At 41.1% G+C, this 10,138-nt stretch overlaps 1 protein-coding gene across 2 annotated transcripts; it reads left to right on the top strand.

The window, feature by feature from the left end:
• The first annotated feature begins 6 nt into the window (after nt 1-6).
• On the top strand, nt 7-7,974 carry LOC119322356 (LMBR1 domain-containing protein 2 homolog A-like). Of its 2 annotated transcripts, none has more exons than XM_037595855.1 (14): nt 7-174; nt 1,989-2,065; nt 2,640-2,798; nt 3,186-3,399; nt 3,478-3,564; nt 3,653-3,792; nt 4,211-4,291; nt 4,864-4,928; nt 5,132-5,307; nt 5,708-5,838; nt 5,934-6,021; nt 6,205-6,418; nt 6,788-6,882; nt 6,994-7,974. In XM_037595855.1, exons 1-14 carry the CDS (start codon nt 7-9, stop codon nt 7,477-7,479), a joined length of 2,181 nt encoding a protein of 726 aa, XP_037451752.1. In that variant the 3' UTR covers nt 7,480-7,974. The 2 variants fall into 2 exon arrangements, with proteins under 2 accessions (XP_037451752.1, XP_037451753.1); XM_037595856.1 differs by lacking the exon at nt 7-174 and adding an exon at nt 1,753-1,877.
• Nucleotides 7,975-10,138: the final 2,164 nt, after the last annotated feature.

Raw genomic sequence — 10,138 nt, 5'->3', positions numbered from 1 at the left:
GGCGAGATGTGGGTCTTCTACCTGATATCGCTGCCCCTGACGCTGGGCATGGTCGTCGTCACGCTGCGCTACTTCGCCGGCCCGGGCGTGCCGCGCTACGTCCAAGCCACCGTCGGCTACGCCTGGTTCTGCTCCCTCTCCGTCATCATCCTCGTCCCCGCCGACATCTGGACGGTCAGATCTCTCGTCCCTCTGCATCGCCCGGCCCCTCGATTACGATCCTCGTAGTTGCTCGTGATCCCCCCTGGTTTCGGTGTCGGTGCCTCGGCGCGCTGAGATCCGCCCCGGGCTGAGCTAATTCCGTGCTCTGGTTTTGCGCCAATTAGGGTGAATTGGGGTATTAGGACATAAATTTTGATGGGAAGCTGTTAGTGCGTGGAGTTTCGGGTGCTTGAGGGGAGAATGCTTGGCGAATCGTACATTTGAGTTGCTGCTTCTGGTCCCGGAATGAGGTCTAGGTGACAGGGTATTAGGACATCTGTTTGTTACTCCCTCTTATATTTCTTTACGGAGGGAGCACTAATTATTTAGTTCATAGTTCTAAGAAATGCAGCATAAACAACATGGCCGAGCTAAATTGGCATCATATGTTGAGTGTATGGTCTGCTCTCTGCTTGACTCCAATTAGCTTCTGAGAAGTCTCTCTCTGCACTATTTTACCCACTGTGAATAATTTCCATAGCAATGTTCTATTGTCTTGCCTTGGCCCCCTTCGATAAACTTTTCCTGCTGTTTGTGTTGGTACTTGCCGATTAAGTCATCAGTCCACACATGACATTCACGGATTCACCATTATTTAGATTCATAGGAATGTATAGGACACAAGGTGGAAAAAAATTGTCCTGTCTAGTTGACGGCTTACATGACTTTAGGAACGGAGCACACAGCTGCAACAAGCAGCAACTGTCAGCTCTAGGGAACAAAGAACGAAACGATGAGATGGAATGTTAACCAGGCATCAAAATCACACACTTATTCAGATTACATAGTCCAGCTTCACATGTGTCTTCAGTCTGAATGAATGCTATAGAAGAAGTATAGCTGCAAACAGTCCGAGCATGGATTTGGTTACCTCCACAAAGCATAGAGATCAGGTGCAGGCAAAGTGTCTATAAAGAAGGTTTAATATTTTGCTAGAAAGAATCCTAGGTCAGCTACATTAGCATGCCTTGAATATTTTGTAGATACATCATACATGCTCCACTGATGCCATGCTTATTAGGGTATGGGCCACTCCCTCCCTCTACTGCTTCACATACATGTTGGTGTATTCATCTGTAGGAGCAAAGCCGTGCCCAAATGGAACAATCCTGTCCTCTTTATTTAAATGGTTTTAAGCACAAGCGAACAAATGTTAAAAAGTTAAAAAGAGAATATGTCAACATATACATAAGCATACTAGTAAGGTACACGTGCATTGCACGCATGAGATTTGGCAACCAAATTATGAATAAATACCACACTATAGAATGTATGCTTTGTGTCATATATGCATGATGTAGATGTTCGTTTAATTCTTATAGTTCATCTCATTCAAAATCAATTAGTTTTTGTAAAAAAATTAATCTATTTTAAGATTCATGGAATTGTGCGTCGTAAAGCATAAAGTAAAAACAAATAATGGCAATTCATCTAAAAAAAATTTGGGCAATTATGATACGGAAGATTCTAGAACAAAGGAGAAGTGCTTGTGTTTTGAGATTTGTGCATTATGCTTAAGTTCAACCATGGAGTCTTTTAGATTGTACATGCGGCAGAATCTGGTGGAATGTAGATGATATCCAACGGCAAGTAGTGCTTGGATTTGCCATCTCTGCACCGTTGGATTGGCTTCATTCAACGACCATCTTTTAAAGTTATTCGCACGCTATATAGAGGTATAGATAAATAGTGCAGGCCCTTTATGGCAAACTTTATCCTTGCACTATGCTGGCAAATGATCTTCATTTACTTATTCGGTCTAAACTCTTACATCACCTCACTTGCAGACATTAACTGGCTTTGATAAAGGTGGAATTGGCTTCTTTTGGGGCTGGTCTTATTGGAGCACATTTATCCTAACATGGTATGAAACTATCATCATCAACATGTCTTCCATTGCTTTCTGCCATGGTTAACATTCCTGATTGTCAGTGGCCTCTAGGACTGACTACTGTTGGTGCACATGCCCTAGCATAATAAATGTTTCTTACAGTAAAATGTCAGCTTTACTTTCCAAATTCAAATTTTTTTGGATCCTGCTTCATCAGTCCCCAGATCAGTGATTTAGCAATGTATTATTTGCATATCAATGCAACTGTTTCAGCTTCAGCTGAACTTGTTAGGCCTGTGCTTGAAAAAAAAAAGGTTTGTAAATGGCAAAATACTGGAAAATTCATCCCCTCTCTTATGTGCCTGACACTTTCTTACTGTTTGGTTTCAAGGTATTTAAGGTTTTGATGTTACTATAAGGTTGCTTACTTGCTCACTCTCTTTCTAGTAGAACAGATGATAACCTAGTTCTTTTCAGCTTTTCAGGGTACTACTTTATTTACCAATTGATATATTAATTTCTCATGGGATGCAGTAAATTTTATCCTTGTCATTTTCATTGGCACTTTCATCGCTAACACAAGGCTTGTTTCTATGTCCCTAAACAGGGCTGTAGTTCCTACTATTCAAGGCTATGAAGATGCTGGAGATTTCACTGTTAGAGAAAGGCTAAAAACTAGTATTCACATGAACCTGCTCTTTTATTCAATTGTGGTAGCTATTGGCCTCTTTGGACTCATACTGCTTTTAGTCATGCATCGAGCTTGGTATGTTTTAATCTCCACTTGAGCTTCCATGCTCCATGAGTCACCTGATATGTGAATAACCCTGTGTACTATCTTGGTATTTTTTTACATTTTAGTTAAGTTATTTCAGCTCTTTCTTTATGGCTGTCGTTCAATAACTTATGGAATATTTTACAGAAACATTTTTGATATTTCCGTATTGAACAAGCTACATGTTTAGGATAGTCAGCTTTGATTGGTAAAGAAACATGATGTGATCATTACTACTGCAAAATACTACTTCCATTGGCCATTGCACTAATCCTTTGTGTTGCCTTGAGTTCTGCCAAACTAGTTTTATCAAAATGGCCGCCATTTGAGCAGTCCATTTAGTCTTGACTCTTGACCTGAAGTAAATATTTTTGACAGGGATGGAGGTCTTGTGGGCTTTTTAATGGCTTGCTCAAATACCTTTGGACTGGTGACTGGTGCTTTTCTTCTTGGTTTTGGATTGAGTGAAATTCCAAGAAACATTTGGAAAAACGCAGACTGGACTCACCGCCAAAAAGTACTTTCTCATAGAGTTGCCAAGATGGCCGTAAAGCTTGATAATGCTCATCAAGACTATTCAAATGCAATTGTTGTAAGTACATTTAAATCCTTAATAGTATCTGTACTCGTTGCCAACTTGCCATTTGCTGAAGTATTGTTCCTTTTCCAGGTTGCTCAAGCCACTTCAAATCAAATGTCAAAGCGAGATCTCTTAAGACCTTATATGGATATTATTGACCGAATGGTTGCTCAAATGGTACCAAAGCAATTATTAGTACTATTTGCAGTTGAATTTAAAACACTGCGATTAAAGATGGTAACTTGTGATTGTATGTACATTTCAGCTGCGAGATGACCCATCTTTTAAGCCTTCTGGTGGCAGATTAGGCGAAAATGATATGGACTATGATACAGATGATAAAACAATGGCCACTCTCCGACGTCAGCTTAGGATGGCCCATGAGGAGTACTATCGGTGTAAAAGGTATTGTGGAATAAACCAACCAGGAATAGTATTACTCTTTGTGTATCTCTTAGTAATATCTGGTACTCCCTCTGTAAATAAATATAAGAGCGATTAGATCACTAGAACGCTCTTATATTTCTTTACGGAGGGAGTACATAACTAATGCAGTTTGTTTGTATGGAAACTGGAAGGGTAATAATAAGGGCAACCTAAGGTTTCCTAAGTTGGCAAAATTCTTGAGTTAGTTAAGTATGCTGAGTTAGGCGGGTGTTTAGCTGGGCCCGAAGCGTCATAAATTCCAGATGTGTGGCAAGATTTCTGTAGGCATGCCAAAGTGTGGTACTTGGAATTCTAGTTTGTAGAGAAATAACGTTCGTGGTTTTCTGCTGTCCCTTTTTAACTGATAATATTGACTTTAATTTTTGTTATTGTACAGTGAATATATGACTTATGTCATGGAAGCTCTTGATCTAGAGGACACTATTAAAAATTATGAACATCGTGATGCAAATGGATGGTGAGTTTGTTAATTCTTTGGTTAAATGTTATCTCCAGAGTATTTTAATCTTGACAAAATAGCCTTACAATTTCAATAAACTTTTCTATAGGTACTGTAATGCATCTTTTTTGCCTCACTCAATTATATTTCATGATATTGTATGTTGGCGAACCTTTTCTTGTTGTAATGCTGTACAAAGCTACAATAACTTGACAGTTCTGTTAAATAAATGATGTCAAGTGCTATGCCATATCATTATGATGGAGGTTTTATTAACCTGGTTAAACAGAAAACAGATAAAACTGTGTACAAACAGGATTGTTGATAGTTCCACAAATGGCTTGATTAGTATGTTAGCATATATATGCGTGATGTGTGGTACTGGCCAAGAATAGTTGATTGGTGGGCTGAATAATCTCAATTGCCATTATGGATGTGTGTGCATGTCAACACGAGCTATAAAATATGCCTCAGTAATTTGTTTGCAAAACCTTGATTAATATGTACTGCAAACTTGTTATACTCGTCTGAAACCTTGTGATGTATCCAACCACAACCATTATTGATTTAGTTTCTTTTTGTCTAAACAGGAAATATGTATCGAGTTTTAGGGAGAGTCGGTCAGGCACACTGGGATCCCTTTTGGACACTATGGGTAATCCTTCTGACCTTTACCAACTATATTTATTAGTTTTTGTCTTTATCTATTACTCAGTGAGAATGGCTTAACATCAGTTTCTAGACGAAACAGTCTAAATTCCAGGCCCACATATTATTCTTAGTACGTTTGAGTTACTGCCTTATGGCTTGCTCAATAACTGATGGAACTGACTCAGTGATACTTTCTTGCATTATCAGAGTTCATTTGGCGTTGTATACTGAGAAAGCAGCTTCAGAAAGCACTGGCTGTTATTCTCGGCTGCATGTCAGCTGCTATACTGTTGGCTGAAGCTACTTTGCTGCCAGGTGGTGTTGATTTATCACTTTTTTCCATTCTTGTAAAATCTGTCGGAAAGCAGGAGGTTCTAGTCCAGGTAAGAAATTGCGTGCTTCATTAAAAACTAAAATAAGTGTATCACATGTTCAGTTTACAGGGAAGTTTTGTTACTTATGGGCTCTTGCTTTCTGCAATGTGTACTATATTGTGTTATTGGTGATAGCTTTGTAGTTTGTTTGCACACCAATCATGTGCATCCGTCATCCATTTGTTATTTAAACACATGCAGACGTACAAGTCACTATAGTTATTTCTAGGTGACTCAGTATATCAGGCCTTGCTATTCTTTACTCGGTTGACATTAGTTATATTTTATGCAGTATAAAATTTATATCTTAGTCAATGGAATGCCCTTGTCTGGGTCACCTAGCTGTACATTCATTGTGTAGCGTCAGCCTTATTCTGCCTGATCTTACATACTTCCTATTTGTTTACAGGTTGCTGCATTTGTCCCTTTGATGTATATGTGTATATGCACATACTATTCGCTATTTCAGATTGGGATGTTAATGTTTTATTCTCTGACTCCACGGCAAACAAGTTCTGTCAGTTTGCTTATGATCTGTTCGTAAGTTCATACTGTTCTGCTTTTTTATGTTTTGTGTGCTTCCTGTCCAATTCGTTCAACTCATTCTGGGCTGTGCACCGAATGCTATTTTGCAGGATGGTTGCAAGATATGCACCTCCCATTTCTTATAATTTCCTGAATCTCATTCGCCTTGGTGGTAATGTTAAAACTACTTTTGAGAAGGTAATAGTTGGACAGTTTCTTCGTGTTATTTATGCTATGTGCTTCTGGTTTGTGAGGATAATAAAGTTGACATTTGAAGATGGAATGCTTCCCAGTTTTTCAGTTTTGTTACACTGCTTATTGTTCACCAGATAAATAACACCTAGTTTATCTCTAAACGGACCATATGTTGGCATGTTGCAGAGAATGGGGAACATAGATGACGCAGTTCCTTTCTTTGGAAGACGCTTCAACAGGATCTACCCACTAATTATGGTTGTTTATACACTACTTGTTGCTAGTAACTTCTTTGGACGTGTGATTGACTATTTTGGAAGCTGGAAAATGTTTAAGTTCCAGCGTGAAGAAGAACATATGGATGGTTTTGATCCGTCTGGAATTATTATTCTGCAAAAAGGTTAGGACTGATTTGTGTGTGGGCATATCCTTCATTCTCTTTAGTATATCAGCATAGATTTTTCTATGGGGTATCTTTCATTTCTCGGTAGTGTATTGTTGTGTTCTTTTGTTTGCTTCTTTAGCTGCTTGTCCCTTCAGCTTTCACAGTTCCGCATGGATTTCAGTTCTCTTGTTTCTGCAAATGAAAGCATGTGTGATGCTATTGCGAATGAACATATTGGGCTATCTGGCTTACAATAGGAATCTGATGATTAAACTGATCATTATCATAGAATCTTTTGTATATTCATTGCAAATTGTGGTGGAATGCTGCCTTTGTTATTTTCGAAAACATGTTCCGCCTAAGCAAAGTTTACTTTCTTTGCAGAGAGATCTTGGATTGAGCAAGGATATAAAGTTGGCGAGCAGGTTATTCCATTGGCAAGATTCAATGGCGCGAGCACAGATGTTGAATCTGGAAAGGTACCATTGATGTTGTAGCATAATTACCATATTTTCCCAATCTTATTAGTTATATGTCTTTGTTCTTTTGAAAGGTTTAGTCTTTTTATCTCCTTATTATGTCATACACAGATTGAAGATGCAGTGGAGATGAAAGCGGGGACAACTTCTTCGAGAGTTGATGGAAGAGCCGGTCAATCTAAATATATTCACAACAGGGAAATGATTTCCAACAAGTATTCATCTGTTAGAGATCAGAGTCGGCAGGCAACAAAGCCAGTGAAAAAGGAAACTGTGTCGACATCTGCATCTCTGCTTGAAGAAGGGAATTCTGAAAATCGCTCGGCTGCTGGAATCTCCCAAACATGGGCTTCAGTGAAGAATGGTTTTCAGAACTTCAAAGCGAATATGGGTGCCAAGAAGTTCACTCCTTTGCGCCAGGATCCAGGATTTGCTCCTCATTCGAACGCCTCTTCACCCGAATCTCTCGATGACATCTTCCAAAGGATAAAACGGCGCACTTCAGAATCGCCCGTAGATTACCTCGACGACGACGACGACGACAACGATGACAATACAGGAGACATGGATCCTCCGTTTGCAGGATCGAGAAGATAGGCAGTGGCTTTTCCCTTAGAAGTCAGAACATTAAAATCTGCGAATCAAAAGGATTTGGTACCATTAGATGCAGCATAGAAGATACAGGATGTATAGATCAGATGATGGTTTTGGTGTGCTTCGAGGAAGCTCAAGAGGCGCCCTTGCCCATCTGGAAAGGTGCAGACGTGAACGAAAGCATATGACATGATGACACAGGCCCTGCAGAAAGGACAGCGAATTCTCCCAACAAGAGATCATGGGAGCGTGACCGTATCACACTTTTCTGCTTTACACACATTGCGGGAGTAGGCACTGCTGACGTGTTATTTTTACTTGTTATTAGATGCTGAATCTGTATTGGAGATAACCGATTCATACTCGAAGCTGACGAGTGTAGGCTGTAAAGGTGGTATGCATTATATGATGTGCGTTGAAAACATGCGGCCGATCTAATGAATTAAATGGAAAATATGAAATGCACAAGCCTCTTCTGTGGGCGAACATTTGATTTTATTATTTTGTCTAAGCTATGGTAGAAACTGATGAAAATCAAGTTGATGTTAATTTTTTTTTGATGAAAACCAAGTAAAATTGTTGTCTCAAAGTTAGAAAATAAAATACACTAGAATACAGTATGATGGGAAGGTTATGGTCTGCAAATAGCTAAAATTTCAAGGTCAAAATCAATTTCAGCTGGAAGGTATGAACAAATAAATTAAATCAACAACGTGTATATGGTTTCCTATTACCTTAAGATGAATACTAGTCCAAACTTCAAGATCGATATGTGTATATCACATCACCTTTCTAACATAAATTTAAATTTGAGAGTTTTGGCGAACTTTAAACGTGATTTCCATGCACCTTGGTTTCTACATGATACTTTCTCCTAAACTTCTCTAAAAAAAAGATTTAGATTTTGGTCTCCGCATTGTACGCGTGTGTACATATATGCGAGGGGGCAATCCCCTTCCCCACCCCCTCCCCCCCAACCAATATTGCATCGGACATAAAAAATTTAGGCCCCTATATGTCCGACAACGCCCGCTCACCCCTCATTTTTTCACGTCCACAACCGTCTCCCTCATTCAAACCTCCAATTCCATACAATCACATGCATCGTGAATCAACATAACGTAGCTAAATTTAACACATAGCATAGCGTCCGATAGCATCAGACGTAGCAAGTTCATCTACAACCGGACATAAACAAGTTCACACAATATAGATAGTTCGATCAACTAGCTACAACGCTAGGCATGAAGTTCACCACTTCCTCGCGCGGGCCCTTCCTCTTGGTGTCTCTCGAGCAGTGGAAGTAGGCACCAAAGTTCTCGCAGTATACATTGGTGGCCGAAGGGGCGTCATCATCACTGGAGGTGCTGCGAGATGAGGAGGGGAGCCCTGCCAGACGCAGGGCAGCGTGGGCCTGCTCGTTGGCGAGGCGCTTGACTTTAGCCATGTTGGTGGCCTTCTCCTGGCCTTCTCCTTAGCGAGCCGTTTGGACTCCTCAATGCCGAGCCGCAATGCCTTGCATTTTTGCTGCTGTGGCGGCGGGCATCCGTCTCGGTCATGGTCGGATGACGCCGCAGACGAGCTCCTCCAAGTCGGAGGGTAGGGCAACGACACAGACCTTCACGGCCCGCAGTACGACCGACAAGATCTGGCCCGAGCCGCCTGCCTCTCGCAACGATTTGCCCTCGCCTCCAACTCCGGGAGCCACGACCATGGGCTTGACGGTACCGTCATGAGCACCCAACATTGCCCGGGAGGAGTAGGGGCCAGAGATGACGGGTGCCACTGCTCGTCCCGCCACCTCACTAGGGAGGGCATGAACCGTGAAAAGAAAATTGGATTTCATTGAAGTAATAAAACTATTCCAATTCGAATAGCAGTTGAGAAAGAATCGCAATAAATGCAAACATGGAACATCTTCATTACGGAATTGAAGGAGTTGAACCAGGATTTTCAAATGGATAGGATAGGCTATTTTTTATGTGGTAGATAATCCAAATGTAAAAATTTATCACCTAAAAGGGAGAATAGTACGGAAATGTAACTCGGTATTCAAACAGCTATTCAGAGTTTCTAGAGCTCCTTGTACGACATGTCGAAAAACCTGCTGTCGGACCTGATTCATTGCCCTTCGTTTTTCAAAATAAAGGCTTCCATTTTTAGACTTATCTAATTGTTCCAAACTAATAGAAGTAGCAGTAATCAAGTTTTCTTTTTCTCGTTTTTTCTCATTGTATCCATTCATCCGATACTAATGTGATAGCTGGTGCACTGGGGTGCGGAGCTTGAGCAGCCGCCCCTGTCCATCCGTGACTGGCGGAGGGAAACACGGATGGTGAGCTCCTCGTCCGACTCCGCCGTAAGAGGGTGCCAATCGACGTGGTCGGCTTCGGACAAGGAGCTGCTGTCGGATCCGTCCATGGTCACAACGCACGATCGCGAGGGGAGGGGAGCGGACAGGGAGATGAATAGACGAGGATAAGAGAGGGAAAGTGGAGCAGGCAAGAGAGTGATGAGTGTCAAGGATTTGGTCTGGGGTGGGGTTACGCAGGTTGGCCCAACGTCCGCACCGCCTCATATTAGGCGTGCCAGACAATTTGGATATTTAGGCTGTGTTTGAGGAATTCGGCTAGGTAGCTAATTTTAGTTTGGGAGTGTCCGT

The sequence above is a fragment of the Triticum dicoccoides genome, chromosome 6B (assembly GCF_002162155.2).
Source record: "Triticum dicoccoides isolate Atlit2015 ecotype Zavitan chromosome 6B, WEW_v2.0, whole genome shotgun sequence".
Classification (NCBI taxonomy): domain Eukaryota; kingdom Viridiplantae; phylum Streptophyta; class Magnoliopsida; order Poales; family Poaceae; genus Triticum; species Triticum dicoccoides.
The sequence above is the reverse complement of the archived record's forward strand: the minus strand, read 5'-3'. Positions and strand labels throughout refer to the sequence as shown.